The sequence below is a fragment of the Dermacentor variabilis genome, chromosome 4 (assembly GCF_050947875.1).
Source record: "Dermacentor variabilis isolate Ectoservices chromosome 4, ASM5094787v1, whole genome shotgun sequence".
Lineage (NCBI taxonomy): Eukaryota > Metazoa > Arthropoda > Arachnida > Ixodida > Ixodidae > Dermacentor > Dermacentor variabilis.
Window position 1 is genome coordinate 15145590 of NC_134571.1, and position 25780 is coordinate 15171369.

General features: G+C 46.6%; 1 protein-coding gene across 3 annotated transcripts in view; it reads left to right on the plus strand.

Annotated features, from left to right (window-relative positions):
* LOC142578708 (uncharacterized) overlaps positions 1–25780 on the plus strand; it is a 66119-nt gene that overhangs the window by 32904 nt on the left and 7435 nt on the right. For all 3 annotated transcript variants that reach the window (XM_075688207.1, XM_075688205.1, XM_075688206.1), the window contains 2 exons: positions 16265–16370; positions 25155–25274. In XM_075688207.1, the coding sequence (XP_075544322.1) occupies positions 16265–16370; positions 25155–25274 (226 nt within the window). The remainder of the gene's footprint in view (positions 1–16264; positions 16371–25154; positions 25275–25780) is intronic.

Below are 25780 nucleotides of genomic sequence, written 5' to 3' on the forward strand. Positions count from 1 at the left end.
AAGGAGACAATGCTCGTACGTGGTACGTAAACTGGGAGAGGAGCTTTGCCACGTGGGTCGACTTCCGCGCACAGCTGCTGGATACCTTTTCAAGCACCGACAGGAGGGAAAACGCGCAGCGTCTCCTTGAAATCTGCGTTCAAAAGCCCAATGAGAGTGTTACTATGTTCTCGGAAGACATGACCCGTCTTTTCCGTAGGGCAGACCCAGACATGCCAGAGGAAAGAAAGCTGCGATATCTCTTGCGAGGAGTGAAGTAGCAACTGCTTGCCGGCCTTGTGAGAAATCCACCGACAACAGTGGCACAGTTCACAAAAGAGGCTACAGCCATTGAACGGGCCCTGCAGCAACGATACCGCCAGCATGACATGAGCAACTCGGCGGCGAACACGTCCGTACTGGCTGCGAGTAACGACATATCTCTGCATGAAGTTGTGCGAGAGGTGGTGCGAGAAGAGCTTCGGCAGCTCGGCTTTGTAGTTGCGTCGATGGAACCGACGCCAACGTTATCTTTTGTTGCTGATGTAGTCCGGGAGGAAGTCCGGCAAGCTTTTTTAGCACCAGACTGTGGGAACGTTCCACGGCGCCTCACTTATGCGGAGGCTGTTCGCCGTCCGCTCAACGCAACTTCAACGCCGTTGACACCCATAACTACATTACCGCCTACGCCACAAACAGAGCCGACATCGTCACCTTCGTCGACTCTACCGACTCCGCCGATGATGCCAGCACAAACAACGCCGTATTTTCAACATGCGCACGCCACTCCTTGGCTCCATGGAGAGTTACCGCCGAACTATCAGCGTCGGAAAACCAATTTGTGGCGCACCGTCGACCAGTGTGCTACCATTGTAGTGAAGCTGGACATGTCTATAGTGTTTGCCACAAATGGAACAACTATCGCGCCGCTCAACACCCAGGCTTTCCTGCCAACTATGCTTATTCTCCGTACAACGGTCGACGCGCTTACAACGACGCTCCTGTGAACAGTCAGCCACAAAATACGACGATGCCTCAACCACGTTCTCCTTCTCCATCTCCGGCGCGCTACAATTCGCCGACTCGTCGCAGTTTTGCCGACGTCACTAGGGGCAGATCGCCTAGCCCTCGACGGGGAAACTAGCCGCAGTGACCTCCGGGGGTAAGGTTGCCAATACTCGAACTGCTCCACATCCCCCGTTATCGCCGAACTACGACGTGAAGACTACATTGACGAAAAAGACGCCCAGCACAACGACGGATAGAAGTACGAAAGACGTAACTGACATCATCAGTGCCGAGCTCATCGTATGCATTGACGGCCACGAAATAGCCGCTCTGGTTGACACTGGCTCCCATTTTTCAATCCTAAGCTTACAGGTCGCTGACAAACTAAGGAAGGTGAAGACACCATGGCACGGGCCCAGCATAAGAACCGCCGGAGGTCAGTTGATGACACCTGTCGGGAAATGCACGGCCCGACTCTTAATCGCTGGTTCAACCTTCGTCGTCACCCTCATCATCCTTACTGAGTGTTGTAAAGAACTTATATTGGGCATGAATTTCCTACAGGAGCACGGCGCCGTGATTAACATCCGTGACAGAAGCGTCACATTTGCCACGAGTTCGGATAATGGCACTCATGAGAAGCCACAACAACCTCACTTACGTATTGCCGCGGACGACGTCATACTTTTGCCGCGGAGTTGCTCTCTCGTACAGGTGCGCTGTGACAGCCTGCAAAATGGGACTGGAGTAGCTGAACACATCAGTGCGCTAGCACTGAATTGCGGTGTCTCCATTGCCAGAGCACTTATCAATGTAATCGACGGAAGCGCCGAACTCTTGCTGACGAATTTTAGTAAGGAGCGCCGACACATCGTTAGAGGCACTGCTGTCGCCTATTTCGACGAAGTGACAGAAACACAAGACTGCCACACTTAGTGCAGGAGTTGACCTCTACAATCCACACAGCTGCGCCTATTGTAGACGTTAATCCGACGTTAACGGCCGTTGATCGGAACCGTCTTCTTGAGCTCATCAATCAGTACCGGGGCTGTTTCTCCTCTGCATCAAGAGTTGGTCAAACGCCACTTACCAAACACCGCATCATTACTGATGTCGACGCCAGACCCATCCGACAAAACCCTTATCGTGTGGCCCCAAAGGAACGCGAAGCAATACAAAAACAAGTGAAGACGATGCTGGAAGATGGCGTTATTCGACCATCTAATGGTCCTTGGGCATCACCTGTAGTTTTAGTGAAGAAGAAGGACGGTAGCCTGCGCTTCTGCGTCGACTATCGGAAGCTCAATCAGGTCACAAAGAAGGATGTTTATCCACTGCCACGTATTGATGATTCCTTGGATAGGTTCCGAAACGCGTGCTACTTTTCCTCAATGGACTTGAAAAGCGGTTATTGGCAGATCGAAGTGGATGAGAGAGACCATGAGAAAACAGCCTTTGTGACGCCTGACGGACTTTATGAATTTCAGGTACTTCCTTTCGGTTTGTGTTCAGCGCCAGCAACATTTCAGCGTCTAATAGACACTGTGCTCTCCGGACTCAAATGGCAAACATGCCTGGTGTACTTGGATGACGTGATTGTCTTTTCCACAACGTTCGACGAACACTTACGAAGGCTGAAAACTGTTTTTGAAGCGATACGCTCTGCCGGTCTCACTTTGAAGCCTGAGAAGTGCCATTTTGGTTTTCATGAGCTCCAGTTCCTCGGTCACATCGTCAGTAGCCAAGGAGTCCGACCTGATCCGGATAAAATTGCCGCCGTCGCTAATTTTCCGATTCCATCAGACAAAAAAGCCGTGCGATGTTTTCTGGGACTCTGTGCATATTACCGGCGATTTATTGCAAATTTCTCGCGTATCGCATGGCCGTTAACACAGCTCACCCGAGAAGATATGCCTTTTACTTGGTGCGAAGACCAGCAGCGGGCATTCCACGAGCTCCGGCAACACATGCAATCGCCTCCCGTATTAGCACACTTCGATGAGGAAGCCCCGACGATATTGCATACAGACGCTAGTATGTCGGTCTAGGGGCGGTGCTAGTACAATGGCAGGGCAACAGCGAAAAAGTGATTGCTTATGCCAGTAGGACACTATCCCGAGCCGAAGCTAACTACTCCACCACTGAAAAAGAATGCCTCGCAATGGTATGGGCAGTTCTAAAATTTCGTCCATATTTGTATGGTCGGTCTTTCACCGTCATTAGTGATCACCATTCCCTCTGCTGGCTCATTAATTTGAAAGATCCTTCTGGCTGGCTCGCACGCTGGAGTCTTCGACTCCAAGAGTTCGACTTTGTTGTTACATACAAGTCGGGAAAACGGCACGCAGACGCCGACTGCCTTTCTCGGTCTCCTGTTGAGCTGGCAGCACAAGACGATGACGACACAGTTCTTCTGGGACTCGTGGATACTGCTGATCTTTCACGCCAGCAACGGGATGACATTGAATTGCTGCCGCCTATTGATTACCTCGAAGGACGAACCAACAGCGTGCCGAGGCTCTTTGCAAGAGGGGTGGCATCGTACTGCTTGCGTCGCAACATCCTCTACAAGAAGAACTTCTCGCCTAGCGGCAGCAACTACTTACTTGTTGTTCCATCACCGCTTCGACGTGAAATCTTACATGCCTGCCACAATGAGCCGACTGCTGGACACTTGGGCTACACTCGCACATTGGCACGGATTCGGCAGAATTACTACTGGCCGAGACTTACTGCGGTCGTTAAACATTACGTTCAGACATGTCTGGATTGCTAACGTCGTAAACCGCCATCCGTCAAACCAGCCGGCTTATTGCACCCTGTTGACGTACCGGCCACACCATTTGCACAAGTAGGCATAGACTTTCTGGGCCTCTTCCCAACGTCTACTACTGGTAATAGGTGGATAATCGTCGCCACGAATTATCTCACTAGATATGGCGAGACAAGTGCTCTGCAACGGGCAACAGCAGATGAAGCGGCACAATTTTTTTTGGAATCCATCATTTTAAGGCATGGCGCTCCCACAGTAGTCGTCACGGACAGAGGTACTGCGTTCATGGCCCAGTTTTTAGATATCGTTCTACGTCTAAGTGGTACCGCCCACCGGAAGACAACAGCGTATCACCCTCAAACAAATGGACTGACAGAACGACTCAATAGGACATTGGCTGATGTGATAAGCATGTACGTAGATGTAGAGCATAGGAACTGGGTCGAGGTTTTACCTTATGTCACCTTCGCGTACAATACGGCTCGTCAAGAGACCACTCGCAAGACGCCCTTCAGTCTCGTATACGGCCGTGAGGTTACAACAACATTAGACGCAATGCTCCCTCATGAATTTGACGACAACGAGATGGGTGCTGAAGAGATAACACACCGAGCAGAGGCAGCTAGGCAGCTTGCGCGTCTACGAATCCACGAACAACAGGACTGTGACGCCAGACGCTACAATCTTCGGCACAAAGCCGTAACATACAACATCGGCGACAAAGTGTGGGTCTGGACACCTATTCGACAGCGTGGGCTCTCTGAAAAGCTCCTACGCAAATACTTCGGGCCCTACATAGTTCTCCGACGCATCAGTGACGTCAACTACGAAGTCGTTCCAGACAGCTCGCAGTGTTCAAAAGCGCCGTAGGCATTTACCCGAGGTCGTTCACATGCTTCGTATGAAGCCGTACTATGAGTAGTGACAAGACTGCGCAGTTTTTTACCGCTGCTTTCCAAGCCTCTATCATCGGGACGATGATCTGTTCTAAAGGAGGAGCAAATGACACAACTATATTTGGCAGAACCATAATGCAGCAGGTATGCGCCAGTGGGGACGACGCTGAAGTAGCGCGGGTTTTTAGGTGAAGTGGGGAAAACGAAGAAGACGTTGTTTTTCCCTTGGACGACTGATAAAGTGCGTTTCTTGGCGGTGCTGCTACGCATACTCGTCGATCCCACGTTGTTACAATATGTTGTACTCTTTCTGAGTGAGACAGCGCTGATGTGGTATGAAAACCACGAAGACTCCCTAAAAACGTGGGAGCGCCTCATTGAGGAAATTAAGAAGTGTTTTGGCGACTCCTACGCCAAACAGAAACGCACCGAGAGAACACTTGCTCAAAGAGCTCAAGCTCCTGGAGAAACATGCACTATATACATAGAGGAAATCCTCAAGCTGTGCAAAATCGTAAATTCGCAGACGTCTGAGGAAGACCGAGTCGGACATCTCCTCAAGCGGGGAACACGTTGATTCTGTCTCAGATGTGTGTCATTGCCGTACGTTTGAGACATTGGAAACACGTCACATTGTGCCAAAATTTGGACGCCTGGCGAATGTGACAACCGTTGCCAGCGTCGATGAGAGCCCGTCCGCCATTCTTTCGTCTACTATACGGCAGATCGTGCGTGAAGAACTGCTGTGGCACCAGGAACTTGCGCGCGACGTCATACGACAACCTGATGCTTATTACCCGCAACACATGGCGCCTGTCGCACCGTGCACTTCCTGGCAACCGGCGGTATGTGTCACAGACGTCAACCACAGAGGAGCTCCATGGCCACGTGAGGGCACATTTACACCGGAGCGCCGACCTGCAGAACACCCTCGCCCCAGCAGGTTCACACGCAGACCGACCGTTCCTCCTGTGCAGCAGGCTCAGCTGCTTCGCTCTGCTACACGACTCCCCACGACTGAGCGCTTCGAAGGGCAGTTCATCGATCATCGTTTACCTGTGTGTTATAGTTGTGGCGACTTGGGTACATTGCCAGGTACTGCAATCGCCGCCGACCACCGAGGTTCGACCGATCGACGATGTCTAGGCGGTACCGTGCTCCTCTGGGCGAAACATATTCGCCCTCGCACACATATTTAGGAAGCTTGCCTCACCAGCACCCGGAGCCGCTGCGGAACCGTTCTCCAGCATCCGATCGCAGCTTGACACCACCACCCGCTCCTCGTGTAAGGCGATCGCCCTCTCTGTGGCGTCGATACCCGTCACCACCTACGAAAAACTAGCCAGCGCGGCCGTTGGAGGTGAGGTCGCTGGACAATCTTCGATGTCGACAGAGATACCTCCAACCATTTGTATGTTTAAGAATAAGGTGTCTGTATTAACTGATGGGGTTTCATCCATGGCCTTAGTGGACACGGGAGTAACCGTTTCAGTGATGAGTCTTGCGTTCAAAAGCCTCCTAGGACGAAAAGTGATGTTTCACTGGGACGGTGCTGATATGTTTCGCGGAGTGAGTGGGGAGTTGTTGTATCCTGTGGGCGTGTTTAATGTAGACGTTACCTTAGGTGGTCAAATATTTAATGCGGAGTTCGCTGTTCTACCTCATTCTACGCATGACGTAATCCTGGGCCTTGATTTTTTGAAGCTGTGTCGTGCCACCGTCGACTGCAAAACGGGGGAAATTAGTGTAGGTACGAGTTTTTCTGCTGCGTTTATGGAAGGACCACTGTATCGTGAAAGTGTGCTTTGTGTATCCCGGGATACAGTTGTGCCTCCGTTATCCGCAACGTTTGTTTCAGTTGCCTGTTTCCCTACTACCGACGGAACGTTTGACGCTACCGTGGAGCCCGTTCATCTGAGTTGCATCAAGAGGAATGTACCGATACCGTATTGCACGCTGTCAGTTTTTCAGGGATGCACTAACTTATGGGCCGTAAACTGTTTGAGTGAACCTGCAATACTACCACAGGGTCTGAAACTTGCTGCCTACCATGAAGATAAAGTGTTATCGCTCGTCATTCTTACACAGGCCCTTGATTCTGCGGATGAGTGCCATTTCGTTAATGCCTGCCCTGCGGCGCACTCCTCATTTCTGACTATGGTAAACAAGTCACTTAGCACTAAGCAGCGTCATGAAGTGGCGAATATTCTGCTAAAACATGCGCGACTGTTTGACTTTTTCCAGCAAGAGGGGCCACCATTGTTTCCTCCTTCTCGTATACACCATCGCATAAATACGGTATCTGCCCAACCGTCTTGACAGAAACTACACAGAGTCTCACCATCGGAACGCAAGGTGATCAATGACCAAGTCCACGAAATGCTAAATAAGAATGTAATCCAAGAATCTTGTAGTCCGTGGACAGTGCCAGTGATTCTGGTTAGAAAGAAAGATGGTACATGGCGATTTTGTGTTGACTACCGCCGCCTCAACACCATCACTAAAAAGGACGTATATTTTCTTCCGCGTATTGATGATGCTATCGACTGCCTCTCATCAGCGTCTTACTGTTTGTCTGTTGATTGAGGTCGGGGTACTGGCAGATTCCTATGCACAAGGCAGACAAGGAGAAAACGGCTTTTGTAGCACCAGATGGACTTTTTGAATTTAATGTGATTCCGTTCGGGCTCTGTAATGCGCCTGCAACTTTCGAGCGCTTCATGGACAACATCCTGCGTGGTTTGAAGTGGGAAGTAGGCATGTGCTATCTAGACGATGTAGTGATTTTCGGTTGCACGTTCAGTGAGCACAACACACATCTCGATCTTGTGCTAGACTGCTTGGACAAAGTGGGTTTGGTGCTCAACTTGAAGAAGTGTCATTTTGGAGAGCTCCAAGCACTCGTTCTGGGACACCTAGTGGATAAGCACGGTATACGACCTGATCCAGCGAAGACTGCTACGGTGGAAGCCTTCAAGCAACCTCGCCATGTAAAAGAGCTACGCAGTTTCCTAGGGCTTTGCTCGTACTTCCGTCGGTTTATTCGTAGATTTGCCGACATCGCGTATCCGCTGACGTGCCTCCTCCAGAAGGGCGTTCCTTTTGAATGGACTCCTGAATGTAAAGCTAGTTTTCGTGAGCTGAAGTCTCGTCTGACGTCCCATCCCATTCTCCGACACTTCGACCATGCGGCTCCTACAGAAGTTCATACGGACGCTAGCAGAATTGGCATCGGCGCTGTCTTTATTCAATGCGTCGACACCAAAGACCACGTCGTCGCCTATGCGAGTCGCTCTTTAAGTAAGTCCGAGCGTAACTACACCGTTGCAGAGCAAGAATGTCTTGCAGTTATTTTCGCAGTACAGCGCTTCCGGTCGTACCTGTACGGGTGCCCCTTCACTGTCGTGACAGACCATCATTCTCTCTGCTGGCTGGTTAACCTACGCGATCCGTCGGGCCGGCTTGCGCGTTGGACACTTCGTTTACAGGAATATAACTTTACCGTTTCTTATAAAAGCGGCCGCTGACACGCCGACGACTGCCTCTCGCGCATGCCGCTTCCAACGACGGACTGCGACGTGGACAACTTCGACTGCTATATCGCATCACTGGAGCCGGGACTTCCTGATATAAATACCTTCAAGGTCGAGCAACAAAAAGACAGAACTTTAGAACCACTGCTCATTACTGCAAGGCAATCAGCACCATCCACTCGTTTCTGCTTTCATGATGGGGTTCTTTACAAAAAGAACTATTCTGCTACAGGCCCACAATATCTTCTGGTGGTCCCGGAGAGTCTCCGTCTTGCGCGCTATGCATGACGATCCAACATCTGGTTATTTGGGTTCTGCGCGAACTCTCTACCGCCTTCAAGAAAGATTCTACTGGCCTAAAATGTGCCAGACTGCCCAGTATGTGCCCAGCTGCAGCGAGTGTCAACGTTACAAGCATCCGACGAGTGCTCCTCCTGGTGAACTCCATCCAGTGCCACCCCCCAGCACTCCCTTTGAGCAAGTTGGCATCGACCTCCTCAGTCCTTTCCCGTGTTCATCCGATGGAAATCGCCGGATTATCGTGCGTGCCGATCACTTGACACGCTACTGTGAGACAGCTGCAATACCATCGGCTACTGCTACCGAAGTGTGTATTTTTCTGCTGCGTTTTGTCATTCTCCGACATGGACCTCCCAGAGTGATCATCAGCGATCGTGGGCAGCAGTTCACTGCAGACGTGGTCGAAGAGATGCTTCGTCTATGTGCTTCAAGGTTTCGACATTCCACCCCGTATCATCCCCAAACAAATGGCCTTACGGAACGCACGAACAGAACTCTTACTAACATGCTGTCCATGTATGTCGCGCCAGATCATAAGAACTGGGACAGCGTGCTACCTTTCATTACATACGCATTTAACACCTCAAAGCATGAAGTTACGGGCTACAGTCCCTTCTTTCTTCTTTACGCTCATTCGCATCGTTATACACTAGACACTATCTTTCCGTTTTCCAGCCACGATAATCTTTGTATATCAGAGACAGTCTGTCTTGCTGAAGAAGCCCAACGACTTGCATCTTTACGCACTCTTGTTTCACAAGACTGCTCGAAGGCACGCTGCGACCGCCAACGCCGACACGTGATATATGACCCTGGTGATTTAGTGTTGCTCTGGAAACCATCCAGGAAACGTGGATTATGTGAAAAACTGCTGGCCCACTATGTTGGACCCTATGTTATTACTGAGCGTATCAGTGAATTAACCTACCACATAGCACGTCTCACATCAAATGGCCGACCGTCAGCAAAGACTGAACTTTTGTATGTCGCCTGTTTAAAGCCCTTTATTTCTCGACAGCCTGTTTGACTTGCCCGGCGGGCTTCGCCTGCGCGGAGGTAAATGTGACGCTCTTACGTGCATAGTGGGTTCACGCCTGAACAAACAGTATGCGAGGGCACCGAAGAGTGGTGAACGAAGAAGACGACGGGTGGCTGGCTAGCTGAATCTCGACAGGCGCTCAGCTGATCAAGGCCATCGCATCTAACGCTACCCGGCTTCAAAGTAACGCCTTTTGTGGGCGTAACAATATGTTTTCTGATTCACGAAACTTTGCAGCCAGGGATGGACCAATACATGCGAAATATGTGTTGAAATTCTCTACAACTTTTTCATCAATGGTTTCAGGAAGCACAGTTAGCTTACGTTGCTTTCCTATGATTTTGTTTATAATTTACCACAGATTTTTCGTCTTACTAGAGGTCTGTGTAAATAGGTGAGTATAATACGCCCTTTTATGCAATCAAATCATAGGGACAGATTTATTCCGCTGTACTTTGAATTGCTGTAAGTAGTATATATTATCTTTATTATGGCGCCATTTGTCATGCCAGTATTCTTTGGCCCTAAGTGTTTGAAGTATCTGTTCTGTCATCCGAGGACACATGGGTTTATCATGTCGGCCCTTCAAGACCTTGTGATTACTCCTTTCTACAGCTATACTGAGATAAGTAATTAAGTTAGTTATTTCAATGTCAATATCCTCATTGTAAAATTCACTCTAACTAATGCGAAGGATTTCTTCTCGTAATACCTTGTAATCTATTTTCATAGCAATGTTGCTTCATCTTTCCTTGGTAATTGTTTGAGAGTCTAAAGCGGCAAAGATAGGTAGATGATCAGAGATTGGCTCTAGGTAAACACCGGACGGCAGTGTCTAGATTTGTTAATGTGTGATGAATTAAAGAACGAAGGTGCCTTATTTATAGACATCAGGGACGTAATTAAATTACTATAATTGTAAGATTGCAACAAATAACTATAGTCATGGTTATTCATGTTATATGTGTTTATGTTCTTGTTGCCTACTATAATAACTAGTTTATTTTGTTGCTTTGGCACAGTGCAGAAAATTGATTCCAGCTTATTGAGAAATCCTAAAAGGCTACCGCTTGGGGGGCGATAAGCTGCACCAGTGACGATGTCATACTAGAGCCGAATGAAAAGGGATTCAATATATTATCTTCTACGAACAATGCAGCGCCACCCCTGCGTGAATACGAGTCTGTTCTGTAACCTGGAAGACTGATTATTTCACTTTTTCGCAGCCACGTCTCAGTTGTTGCAATGACACTGAACAAATGTGCATGTAGCGACAGGATAGCAGAAAACAAGTCTGCGTTTTTATTAATACTATGGGTGTTGCAGTGAAAAACTGATGTAGATTTTGCTCTACAAAGATTGTCGATCTCTTTGGTTGAATAAGCCATTGTTAAGGAATATGGTGAAGAGTTATAAAAAGTACTTAAATTATTTCTGCTAAGTCTTCTTCACATGTTAGATGCACTAGTCCGGAGTTCTCAGATTTCTGCATTATTTTTCCCTCAGAAACCCATACAAATTTCCATCCATTCTCAGGTTTTTGTTGGATGGTCTTTCCAAGCAAGATTTTGTTTTCCGGGCACAAGTGTTTGTTTATGTACACCGGATCGCTATTCTGAAAACCCAGCATGGCTGTATTCAGTCGCTTCTTAGCTGCCTTCAACAGTTTGTCACGAACTGATCTGGATGTGAACTTCACAACTACATTTGGAGGCGCACTGCCCTTCGATGGGACATGGTGAGCCACGTCAATGTCATGATCAGTAAGCTGGACGCACAAGGAAGATGCAACTTTTGCGACTGTTCCGAGGACGTCATTTTCAATCTTTGGTATACCTCTTAATTCAAGGTTATTGTGCCGACTGTACTGCTTTAACTCAATAAGCTGCTTTTTCGTTTCCTGCATCTCTTTGTTTAGTCTTAGGTTCTCTTTCTTGCACTCAAGGCCCTGGTTTTTCACTTTGGTAAGCTCAAGTCGAAGGCCTTTTATTTCATTGCGGTATTCTTCAAAATTTTCGTTCATGTACCCGACCCATTGACTGATGGAAGTGAGCTCAGCTTTCATTGAGTTATTCATTGCATCAGTCTTGTTCATCTCCTTTTTTAGTTAACCCATTGCTTCAACAAATTTAGAGCTCGTCTCAACGAGCACCTTTGATACCTCTTTAATGCTAGCTGGCGCCTTTTCAACCAAGGCCTTAGCAATATCCGCCGGAGCGTCAGTCTTGCCAGAAGCCAATTCTACAGTTAACTAGGCAAACTTGCAAACTTTAACACAACGGGGTAGATACTACAGAACACACTGTGATACACCGTGGTAGCAGTGACAACAAAACTACAAAAGAGGTTTGAAGAGGCAAAATAAAGGTATGCTAACCTGCAATGGGAAGCATGAACCATTTAGCAGATGTACAGTCGAGGCTGTCAGTGCTGCCAGATAATGTCTCTGCGGAGTGTTGCTGTACTTATAGGCTGTACATTGGTCACGAAGTCCCAGTGTCCAGCGTCGTTTGAACGGGAATGATCCGGCTTTGCGCAGTTGCCCCGCTTAGTCGCTCGTCACTTTTATTGTAGGCCAGTTCACTAACAATGCTAATGTGGTTTTCGTACTTTTGTGGACGGCAAATCTGTAACGTGAAGAGGAACCATTTAGCAGATGTACAGTTGATGCTGTCACTGCTGTCAAACGATACCTCTCTGGAGCATTGCTGTATTTATAGGCTGTACGGGGATGTGCAACACGGGAAGCAGACAACCTGTTTGTCAGATGTCTGTGCTCATCCTTGAGTCACGTCACCCAGAGATACCAATCAGAGCATGCTGCGGTCGAACAAGCTCAGCAAGCATGCTTGTTGCGGCACCTCGTGGCGACTGTGGTATCTGCACTGCAGACACAGCTACATGCTGCTGTAGTGGCTATCTATGTGCATGACGGCTGGTGTACGCACTTGCACTCATATGCTCCAGTCTGGCCATGCTATGGGGTGCAGACCAGCTCAATATGACGCGAAGGCGTCTGGCCAGGAGCAGCAGCAAGGAGTGAGTGCGCACTAGCAAGCATACGTCTAATCTGACCTTAAGTTTTGCATGTTTTGAGGCTAGTTAAGTGTTCGAAACTAATAGAAGTTAGCGAGACCCGACAGCTACGACATTGATAAGCAGTGTGGCCAAAGTTCCATTCATACGCGGGTGGGCTCGGCAAAGCATCAGCTGACGACAGTTGGTGATACTTAGTACAATAGTAGTACTTCGGGAAGTACATAGTACCTATTGAATTCAACGGCAGATTTTTGTTTACTTCAGCCTGTTTATTAAACTGCGTCGATAAATATACACAGTAACAGTAGGAAGAAGTGCACTGATCCAAACACCCTTCTTGATTGATGTCAGCTTATGGCCAATAGGAGCTGCATATAGGAATCTGTTACATGATGAAATAGGAGCCCAAAAAAAGTGAGCAGAATGCTTCTGTTAAAAAGAGAGTGTTTGAGAAAAAAGTGACTTCGCATTCCATTTTAGAGCTCCACGCACGACTGCAAAATGTGGTGAGGTTTTCACAGCAGCACATGCTACCTGTGAACTGTGTTTTTTCACTAAGCTCAAGGGGTGGTTGAGGACCCCTTTAAAGGATACAGTTGTGGCATCGAGGTCACGATCAAAGTTCTTAAGACGCTTTCGAAGTCTGAACATAGCATGTCCAAGTGCTTCCATGCATTTCTAAGCTACTGAAGTGCTTTTTAAGCACATCTTGGGACACCACTGCTTCTTCGCAGTCTATAGTAAGGATTGCAATGAAGGGGTGGGGAGGGTATTTTTAGTGTTTGGATTGAGTTCATGAACCAGTAACCACTTACTGCCTTCACATGGCTTGCCCACTGTAGAAGCCCCGTATAATATAGTTTGGAATTGTTTTCATAAACCTGTTCTGAAAGTCCACTTCACTGCTCCAAAATGCATTTTTGGCTGCTCCAAAAGCTGCTCCGAAATCGCATGGGCCAGTAGCACCATTGTGCGTTCCTTAGCAGGGTTTATCTCGCTCCTTCTAGCCATAGGGCAAGAAGTCTGAGCAGGTAGGAAAGAGTGAGGTGAGGGCTGGGTGAGGGAGGTGGAGACTGTCACAAGTAAGCAATAAAGCCCCTCAGTCTCTAAATGTAGCGCCAACCACTTCCCTCCTCTTCCGCTCGGCGCATCCTCGATGGTGGTGCTGCCCATGCTGGCTCTGCCGTAGCAAACGACAGCTAACACGCTACCAGAGGAAATCTGCGGAAAAGTTCGTTCGACCGCTGCAGTTTTTTTCAATCAAGATCTTGCTTCGTCAGTCGGTAACTGGCCTTAACAATGTCGTGTTGGAATGGCGGAAAAAATAGAGAAAAGGACCATTATTTAAGGCGTACACATGCGCATGTTGAGAGTTCGTGTTGCCGAAACACAACACATGCATGCGGTGTGCTCAAACACGCGCGTAATTACCAGAGTTTCAGGTTTTGACAGCGTGAAAGTATATGTACGTGGTTTCGTAGGTTCATATACAGTGCATATGCCGCATGCAATACCCATTTACTTAATCGGACGCACAAGAATTTTAACGTTAAGCAGTAAAAATGTTAATTCTTATCAGCGGGCCTGCAGTCTTTTGCGACCTTTCTCGGCTATTATAATACTGCACACAAAACAGGCAAGTAGTCGCTGCTCATGCCTCCAGTTGAGGACGCGTCCGGCAGCAGCCGGGATAGAGGCGAAATGCAAGAGGCTTGTGGAAAGATTCCTCGTTAGTGCTCCATAATTTTTCTCGCACGGGCGCGGTATGTTGCAGCAGCCGCAGGGTGCTTTTTTCGTTGCGGGATGCTTTGATAATCACAGCGATAGTTTTTTGTTCTTTTTTTTTTTTTTTTTTTTACAAGTACTGCTCCAGGAGGGCATATGTAACGGCTAGCAGAGGCGTCTGGAGAGCACGTGACAAGTGTTCCCGTTGCCGCTTTGGTGCCCTGGAGGCACTGTCAATAATACGAAATAATGACATGTTGTTACAGCTACTAAATAAAATCTAAAAAAGAAATACAATCACGCCGAGGTGCCATCTTATGGTGCAGCGCTACCATGCCCGCACGAGAATTACAAGACGCCAACGAGGAATTTACCGGCCCACGTACAACTACGATCAAAGTGCACTTTAAACATTCCCAGGCGATCTAAATAAAGTTATGCGGAGCCATCCACTACGACCTCTCTCATAGCTTTAGTCGCTTCGGGACGTTCAAAACGTTAATCACCACAAACAAAATCAACACATGCGGGCGTACATTCGAAGCTAAACGACTGCATCCGTAAGTTGTAGTGAGCCTTGCAAAAGCGTTAAGAATGTGCTAACTTCTGGCAGAGCTAAAAAAATAGCATGAATAAAGTCACTTTTATGACACAGGTGAGTTGCAGAAAGAGAGTGCATTCGAGAAAAAGTGAACTTAAATGCGCTAAAAGCACGCACAGTATGAACACATATACTTTTTGGAAGTGGCAGGCGTGAACTAGGCTCAAAAGAAGAGGTTGTGAGGAACCGTGGCACTTCACAAAGCCGTGCGTATTTTGCCACTTCCTCGAAGTCAGCCGGCCCAATCCTATGTATCCACACTTTTCTTCTTTGTGCTTTGCGCTCGCCTGATGGTAAAGAAAGAAGCCTCTTGCCGTTGCTGTGTCAGTTGCAGCAACCGAAGGCGCAGCAGCATGCCATCACAATTAAGTTCGCTTCCCTAACCCACTCGATTTGTTCTGCTAACACACTTGAACAGTCCGTTTGCGCGTACTTTCGTCGCGCAGGGCCAACAATGGCGGTCGGAGCACGCTGGAAAGAAAAAATATACAAAGGCGCGGGCGGCGCCTGCTTCCACGTGACACAGATTGACCAATGGAGGAGCGGAGGAGGAAAGGTCGGGGAGAGCAGGGTGGTGGAAAGATCTAAGAATGGCGCTACTCTTTGGAAAATTAAGGGGCTTTAGTAAGCAAGAATTGTAAATCCAGAGGTGCTTGCTCACTTCCTAGTTGTATGGGCTATGATGTCATTGGCCCGCATGTGCGACCGTTGCCGCTTGTGGACATCGAGCACGGTGATGAAATCAAACACGCGCAGCTGTCTTCTCTTGATGGCTGTGCTCAGTACTTATGTTGATGTGCACCCAAATTACCTATTACCTATTAATTAGAAACTACCAGCATTGCTAACATTAACAGCTTGACCTACATTAAGGTGATTCCACAGTGGCTGCAATAATTTGACAGGTGCAATAGGTGCTGGAGCGCACAAAAATACAGGGTTAGCAAATATCAAAACTTTTGGGATGACAGTGTTGCGCTCTCTTGAAAAAACAGCAGAAGTCCAGCAGACAGTAGTCGTTTTTAAGATTGCAGTTTTCTGATTTTTTTTACTTAACCAAGTTGCATTGAAATATATAATGGCATTGCTGTGAATCTTTTCAATCTTGTCTGAGGCAAGATTTGTTGTCACGGTCTAAAGAAATCTGGCCAGTGGCCATCAATCATGCTTGACTGTTACAAGATCAACAAATAGTGGGACTTCGAAAAGCTGAAGGAAAGGGCATTTGGTCTTCTGACTCTACTTGAAGGCTCTCTGCTGCATTTACAGAGGTAATACATGACTCAAATGTATTTGACATTAGTGTACACACATGCTAAAGTGAATTAACTACATTCAAGAAGTGTTCACTGAAATGCCTGTTGTTTGCAGGGCACAAATTAAACGTCTGGAGGCTGAAGCACACACAAGAACAGAGAAACTGAAGAGTGACCATTTACGGGAACTTCAAGCACTGGCTGAAGAAAAGCAAGCACAGGTACAGAATTTTCCTTCTAGCACTCATTCTATTGGCCTTTGACCTTTCCATGCAATATGACTATATATTTTTTTTTTCACATTTTATGACCTCCTATGTAAGGGAGCACAGCTTGGCTGTGGACTTGATTACAGAAATCTCTCTGTGCTTACTCACCTGATATTTGCTGCCAGATTGCATTTTGGATGGGGTAGTTTATCAGCTTCTGAACTAAGTCAGTGGAAGCTCCGAGCACCCGCTGCAGTGACTTGGTGGCTGTGGCATTCTGCTGCTGAGCACAAGGGCTTGGGTTCGATTCCCTGTTGTGGTGGTTGTATTGACGATGTGGAAGAATGGAAGAACACTCATGTATCGTGCTTAGGATGCACAATAAAAAAATCACAGGTGGTCAAAATTAATTTGAAGCCCTCCAGACCATAGCATCTCATAACCCATTGTGAAGCTTCTGGACATTAAACTTCGTAGTTTAATTTTAAGCAATGAGTGGCCACTGCGAACAGTGCTGCCAGTGGCAAAGTTTTTGTGCTGGAATGTATTGCATAAGATGGTGTAATTGCTATCACCTTGCCCATTCTCCTCTACAGCTTTTAGTGTAGTGCAGTCAACTTCCGTTAATTCGAACCTGACGGGACTGACAAAATTGGTTGAATTATCTGGCATTTCGAATCAAACAAGAGGCAGAAATAACACCTAAACACGCCGACGATTTGAGTCGGGGCAGTATTTGCCCCGACTCAAAAACACATCCCCGAATCGAGAATGGAGCCACTTTTTACGGGTTGAAAGTAGAAAACTGACATTGCATGAAAACTGCATGACATTGGAGCTACTAAACAATTAGAAATCGAACGTTCACCTGACTATATAACGAAAAAAAAAAAAGCGTAGCATGGCTCAGATTCTGGCAATAAGAAAAAGATGAAACCAACAAACTTTACCATCACAGAATGAAGATTTACTCAACTTAAAGTCCATCATCATCCCTCAGACAGCACTTTATCGCTGTCTATCAAGAACCCCAACGTGTGCTTCATACATTACATAGTGCATTTGATATTCTTCATTTATCTAATGACTCCTCAACAATCGTAAGTGGAATGGTGGCCCACACCTAGATTAACCACTTCACTAGTAGTTGGTTCTGTGACGCATACAATTCTCCAGAACATCAAAAACATGTGACGTGACTTGTTGCCGCTATCTTAACATGCAATGGTGATCCAACTGCGCCATTTGCGCCATTTTGCTACAATTCGACTTGCCTGCTCCTGGCTGCGCCCACGCAAGTGCCATTTGCGCCAACTGCACAAAAGTGCGGTATTTTAACATTTTCACTGCAATGCAATGTTTTAAGTGGGGTTTTGCAATTACAGTCAGCGACCGATTTTCCGCACGCTTGGTTTTTCGGACATCTTCGCGGCACTGCCACGGTACTCCATATATGGGGTACCATGGTGGACGTCTATATGGACCGCTGAAATTTCAATGCAAAAGCCCTTTGCCGTCCAATTTTCCGGACTTTTTGCCATGATCACAGGTCTGAAATGGCATTGATTGAAGCCACCACCACCGGCCGCCATTTTGATTATCGTGCAGCCTGGAACAAGGGCTGTTGCGCAACGCTAGGCCTAGGTACTTCGGCATTCGATACAAAGGTTCTTGCTGTTCGGTATCGTGTTTTTTATTAAAACAATTCGTTGCTGCTAGCAATGGTGCCGAATCTGTCTTTGTAATCCTCACTAGTGGCTTCGAAGCTCGGAAAGCACGACGCGTTGCAATATGCCGGATGCTCAAAGTTAGCTTCGCCTCAATACAGCAATGTTACGCGATGAAGCATACCAAAATTGGGAAGAGCAATTGTTATGAGACACAGTAGATCTATTCCATGCATGCACCCACCGTCTCCCATCTCCTGCCACAGTACGAGCACCAACTAATAAGTGTACTGGCAGGCCTTGAGAGCCATTTTGGAGGTGCCTATGGTGATTTGAGCCTTTGGGAGCAGTAAAAGGCGTGCATTTGTTTTTGCGGACTGCCCCATTTTTTTTATGTTATCGCAGCCCCTGCGGAGTCCAAAAAAATCAGATGTTGACTGTACTCCACCAAATGAATCGATTTGTGAATATTCAAATAAATCAGTTTGCAACTTGATTGTCTATACTTTATTGTTCGCATATTTGGTGAAATACTCGGCTGAGGTCGATGCATTGCATGCAACTTCTAAAGGTGCTCAGTTAATTTTGGGACCGAAGAAAATATAATTCTGGAGTTTTTACGTGGTGAAACCACAATCTGATTATGAGGCATGCCTGTCTTGGTACAAGGGTGGTCTGGGTCGTCAGTTCCAACCGAAACAATCCCTATATGCAACGCTATCAAAGGGAACGACGATGAAAGCAGCACCTATGTGCGAAGATATAGGACTGATTAGCAACTGGAAAGCACGCATATTCATGCATTTGCATGTGCAGTTGGGAACTTTTTAGGGAAAATGCGAAACTCAAAATTGTCTTTTCGCCAAAACTAAGCATTGATGAACTGAACAAAAAAATCACTGAAGTTATAATCTCAGCGGCCAAAAAGGCAATGCCCCAGTCGTCCGGTATTGTGCACAAGAAGCTAAATCCCTGTTGGACAAACGAGTGTTCTTAAGCGAAAAAAGAACAAAATAAGACATGGGGAATTCTACGGAGGTACCCCACCTATAGCAGCCTTTTAAATTTCAAACAGGCCATAGCCAAAGCACGATTTATTCGAAGAAAGGCAGAAAAATCGTCATGGTAAAAATATATATATTCAATCACTCGCATCAAAACGAATGTGGGACCAGGTGAGGAAATTTAAACGAGAGTACTCATCATACACAATACCACTACTTACATGTCAGGGCACACAAACAACACTACAAGACCAGGCCAACTTATTATGTGAACGCTTTTACAACATCTCCAGCTCAGCAAACTACTCACATACATTATTAAAATATAAATAGTCAGCAAAGAAAGAGACTGCCCATCACTGGGGCTTCAAATGAACTTTATAATAACCACCTCACAATTCAGGAATTGAACAGGGTTCTTTCTGCCGGTAAAAAAATGGCAACAGGTGTTGACCGTGTCCACTACACAATGCTGGCACAGCTATCTCAAACATCGGTAGAGACACTTCTTAAATTTGTAGCAAGATATGGGAGTCTGGGGTAATGCCTACAGATTGGAAAAACACAGTAGTAGTGTCTTTTCCAAAATCTGGTAAACCCGCAACATCCCCTAGCAGCTATAGGCCCATTGCACTAACAAGTTGTCTAGCCAAATCCTATGAGAGCATATAAACATAAGACTCGTATTCATCCTTGAAACAAGAAGCCTAATAGACAATCACCAGTGCGGATACAAAAAGGGCTGCTCCACCACTGACCATCTCGTGCGACTAGAACTTGAAATACATGACGCGTTTCTACACAAACACTGTCTCGCGGTTTTCTTGGATTAAGAAAAGGCGTATGATACCACGAGACAATATGGAATTTTGAGAGACCTGGCTGACCTGGGAATTCGTGGTAAAGTGCTAAATTGCCGATGTGATTTCATGTCAAATAGAACATTTCAAGTATGTCTTGGCACAATACAGTAGAACCTCGTTAATTTGAACTCGAAATCCTGGATAATTTGAAGGTTTTCTGCGGTCCCGTATTTTCCAATGTAAATTTGACCGGATAATTCGAACCGGCAGCCTAGGCCAACCCAGTTAATTCGAAGATTTGGGGCACTATGCAACAATTCCCGATCCCCATTTCACCACAAACCCGATGAAATGGCGGCCATTTGGAGCCGCAAGGTGACGCCACATAGCAATCGTGATTATTTATAGACGAAGCGCCCGACCCGTAGTACTGCTAGCACAAAAATCAGTCCACGGTAAGCCCTGCACACTGCCGAAACGCGCGCCTGCAGAGAAGACATGCTTCACTGCAACACAGCGGCCATACTGGTTTTTGTCACATGCTCTCATCCCTCACTCCGCACCCTCCTCGCAGTTGCAGCGGTCGCAGCATCAGTGCGTGTTCTGTGCCGCTGCCACTGGCTGCCATTCACCCAATCTCTCCACACCTGCGGCGACGTGTGTGCAGCAACGCCGGTTTGCGCCGTTTCTTTGTGTGCGGTGGTTAGGGGTGTTGCAGCTAGCATGGTGTTCTGTTTTTTTTTTTTTTCTGAACTGTGCATAAGTGCCAGTGAGTGAAGATGCCAAAGTAGAAGACTTTAACGCTGCAGCAGAAGTTCTGCTTGATCCAAAAAGCGGGTAAGAACACGTGTTCCAAGACCAAGTTGGCTGAAAAGCACAGCATGCCCCTCTCGACGTTGTCCACAATATTGAAGAAAAAGTCGAAGGTACTGGAGGCCTAAGCAAGACATATTCTTCGAAGTGGTCGCGAATATGGGCTCCCACGTACCAAAATGTGGAATCAGCTTTACTTCGCTGACTGCAAAACAAACGCAGCCCGCCTTCCGTCAGTGGAACAATACTGCGGGAGAAGGCTAACGACTTGGCTCTACAACTTGGGCACGAAGGGTTCAAGTGTAGCAATGGATGGTTCAGCCGTTTTAAAGAGCGCAATAATTTGACCTGCGTAGCTGTCTGTGGCGAGAGTGGCAGCGCAAACGAGAGTGTCGTCGACGACTGGAGGAAACAAACGTTGGCTCCTTTGCTTAGCGAGTACAGTGCAGATGATGTGTACAACCTCGACGAGGGAGCCCTTTTTACAAGATGCTGCCCACAAGAACATTCATAGGGAAGGACACCGCGGTCAAGGGTCGAAAGCAGGGCAAGGAAAGAATTACCGTTCTGTTCGGCGCGAACATGTGCAATAAACACAAGCTGCCGCTACTCGTAGTTGGAAGGAGTGGGAAGCCTTGCTGCTTTAAAAATGCACGGCTGCCGCCAAGGTATGAGCTCATCTACCGGCACAACAAGAAAGGCTGGGTCACAGGTGCAATGTTTGAAGATTACGTTCGGCAGCTTGACCGCAAGTTCGCAGCCACAGGCAGGAATGTACTCTTCGTTGTTGATAATTGCTCGGCGCATGGTGACATCCCACACCTGAAAGCTATCAGGATGGTATTTGTTCCTCCGAACACCACGTCGATCTCGCAGCCAATGGACCAAGGCGTCATTCACCACACGAGGAAGATTTACCACTACCACCTGCTCAAGCGCATGCTCCTTTGCTACGACAACGGCAAGGAGCACTCCATCGACCTCCTCAGGGCTATGTCTTATTGTGTATGCATGGAAGCAAGTGGAACCCACTTTGATCATGCAGTGTTTTGAACATCCTGGCTTCTCGAAGGAAAGCACCGTCGATGCTGATCCTGGCTATTCATGTGCACTTGATGAAGGAGCCGAGTGTTGCGACCACATCAATGCACTCTGCGCAGAGGATAGCGAATCCAGTGCAGTCGGCTTCGCCGAGTATCTAAACTTCGACAATGATCAACAAACATGCTACTCGGATTTGGAGAGTGAAGCTACCGCTGATGCAACCATGTGCGATGACAGCGACGATGACGATGCTAATGAGCCCTCCCAAGCACCCGCTCTCGGGGAAGTTATCGGATTGCTGAACGTTATCCACAGTTTTGTTGAATGCCATGGTGGAAATTCTCAAATGCTGCACGTAGTTGGCCAACTAGGAAACATGACCCTTGGAGCCTCGAACTACAGGACGCGGCAAACCAGTATCTCTGATTACTGAAGATCGCTGAATAAAGTAGCGCATTCCTGCAGCGAAATTTTTTACCTGGGTTGCATTTTTTTGTGTGTTTGATTAATTCGAAAACCAGCTCAATTCGAAGATTTTTTTTCGGTGCCGATGACTTCGAATTAACGAGGTTTTACTGCACTTTTACACACATTCACACAAGAAAATGGCATTCCACAAGGTTGCATTCTGAGCACGACACTCTTCATAGTCAAAATGAACTCTTTTAATAAGATCATCCCATCATCTATTATGCACTCAATATATGTCGATGAATTGCAAGTGGCTTGCCGCACCTCGAACTTACCCACCTGCGAAAGACAACTACAAATAACGATAAATAATCTTACACAATGGGCTGACAAAAATGATTTCCGGTTTTCAACACACAAAACAGTTCTCTTTTCCCAGAAGCGAGGGTTGCACTGCATTCCAGTTCTCACATTGGATGGTACAACGCTGCCAGTCAAAGACTACAAATTTTTAGGCGTAACTTTTGACACAAAACTGAACTTTCTGGCCCACATTAACACAACTAAAATTAAAGCAAATTAAGCACTAAATATCCTCAAGGTTTTATCGCACAAGCACTGGGGATCTGACCGAACATGTCTACTATGAATACACCGGTCCCTTGTACGTAGTAGCATCCTCGACTACAGTAGTGTAGTTTATGGTGCAGCTAGGCAGTCCTACATTAAGCGACTTGATCCAGTTCATAATCTTGGCCTACGACTGGCGAGTGGTGCCTACAGAACATCACCTGTCCAAAGTTTATATGTTGACTACAACGAGCCTTCCTTACAGCACTGCAGAGCACTACTTACACTTTGCTATGTACTGAGAATTCGGTCATCACCACAACATATACGCTACAACATAGTAAACAGTGCAGATCACGGGTACACTATACAAATAAACCGAACATGATTCCGCCACTTATTCAGACACAAAGAATACTGTCAGACTTATGATGTTCCTCATGAAGTCCTACAGGTTGCTGGAATGCCACCAAGATTCCCCCCGTGGTGCAATTTTACACAGCTGTGTGACTGGACACTAACACATCTAAAGAAAAAAGACATTCCACAAGAACACATAATACAAGAGTTCCGAGCTATTCAAGAAAAATATAAAAGCTACACGGAATTTTACACTGGCGGCTCTAAAACACAAGAATACGCAGGTGCCGGGATCATGACGAAAAATTGGGAAGATAGCATTTGGATAAATAATTTTTCTTCAATCTTTACCGCCGAAGTTTATGCAATATGGATGGCCGTCAAGAAAATTACTACCGACAAGCAGAAGAATGCTATTATTTATGCCGATTCATTAAGTGCCCTGAGGGCTCTAAACTTAAACTCTGTGTCTGAACTCCTGCTTGGCGATATCTTAAAATGGTTTTTAATAAGGAGTACGGAGGAACCATACGATTCTGCTGGGTCCCAAGCCATGTTGGGATACCAGGGAATGAAACAGCAGATAAAAGTGCATCCATGGCAGCACACAAAAGCATAACTCACAAGATAATTGTATTCATTATAAGACGAAAGAAAATGCTACTTGCTACTATATTTAGAAAAAAAAACATTGATGTTACCCTTGACATTGACATGGGCGGTCGGATGGTTTTGTTTTGTCCACTTTGCCCCACCCCTCTTTCACGTTTCAGTAGTTTCATTATTGCATAGTGCTGCGCTGGCTTTGCTGGCTTGTAAAACTCGTAAAAACTGCAAGTAGCAGAGAATATGACGTCCGTGTGATATTGCGGGATTCTCGAACGGTCCATGCCACTTGACCAAGAGCAGCTGCAGTGTTGAACACAATGCTCTGTCTTGCCTCGATTTCTCCAAGGCCGCACATTTGAATTTTGTGCAGAAAACCGTAGTGCTGTCTCTCTGGCGCTGTTTTACTCACCGACAGCAGTAAAGGGTGGCGATGGCGTATGCAATGTCACTACTCCCCGCTTGAGGGCAGGTGATTTGGTGGACCATTCAGATGCTATTTTCTTGTAAACTAAGCTTTTTCTTGGCACTAAACAAGCGCTGCAAGGCTTCTGGAATGTTATCTTAACAGTCCAATTCGAATTAGTATTTGCCGAAAATAGGCATTTTCAATAGACGATGCTCTGCATTTGACATATTCACTGTAGCCTAAGCGCTGCCAAGATGATGCTGCCAGTGTTGGAGCCACCACGGCCATCGCCATTGGGGTCAGGTGTGTGCATGATGACCAGCCAAGTTCTAATTATCCGGTGAAGGCCAATTTCAGAGTGGAAATAATGATGTAACTAAGTAGAACCGCCGGTCAGCGAGGTGCATCTGCAGCTTTTTAAATGCAACGAAGAAGAACCGTGGGCGAGCCAGATGCATCACCCGCGTTTACATACCGTGGGGTTGCTTGCATGGTAAAATATCCGGACCGAGTTTGACGTCTCCCTTCTCGCATACTCTGTCAATAAACACCTTGACAATGAACGTTTAATCCTATAGAAATGTATAGACTTCAGCTGACACCTTCGGTTGGGGTCAAATTAACTGATATGTCGAATTAACTGGAGACGAATTAGTGGTAGTCTACTGTATCACAAACATGAAAACAAGCCTCAGAAATGCTTTCCTAATTATGGAAGACCTCTGCCTATTCAGGGATCCAGAGACTCACAAAACGACATCCACCGTTGTAATGCCAGTTTGTCCATGTGACGCTAAGACATTGCTGACATGAAGTCCAGTTTTATGTTCATGAAATGCTATGACAATTTTCATGCTCGAATGAATGCTCAGTTTATTTGCTGCCAGAATAGTCATTTTTAAACTGCCCATATTGCAAAAATATTTTTTGGAAGAATAGCGCAGATTTGTTGGATGAGAATGCCTTCGTTGCACTTGGCATGAAACACTGAGGCACTAAAATAGTTATGTCCGGTGAAATGTTTGTGCTGCGATTGCTTGGGTGAGTGCACTTCAGCAAGATACGAGGTCTTGCAATCATGTTTTCTTGCCTCAATTATTTTATTTCAGTTGCATGCTAAGAGTTTGGAACACCAGGAAGAAGAAGCTTCGTACAAAAACCTGCAGCAGCAGAACCTGGCAGAGAAGACCAAGCAGGAAGCGGAAGTGGGTTCTCTCCGGCATAAAAATGTGAGTATCATTGCTTTCATTTTCATATCTCTCAAGTGGACACAAAAGGGAAAGATAAGTTGAGGTGTGTTTTAACCCTTCTAAATACAAAAGAAGCTGCTTTTACCACGGTGCACGTGATACATTATTTGTAACTGAAAAGGGTGCGTTTAAGGGTACAGAAGGTGGGCAGTTACCATAAAAAGGTGAGGCCCATGCAAACACATATGCCCACAGAACCATCGTGCCGTGAGAAATCCAGAAAATAAAATAAAAAAATAAAACATAGGACAGATGGTGGCACTGTCTTGAATCTCCCTCATCAGCTTGCTATGATGTCATGAATTTTGATGGCATCTGCTCAGGCCTAGTTAATCTTTATCGCTAAATATAGACTACATTCCATTCTAAGAGAACCTAAGACTGAGCTTGGCAATTTTCAAGGATTCTTACGAAGCCGCTACAGTCCATATACAAGAACATACTTTTAAATCTGTGATGCCACAATGATGTCCAAGGGATGGGGT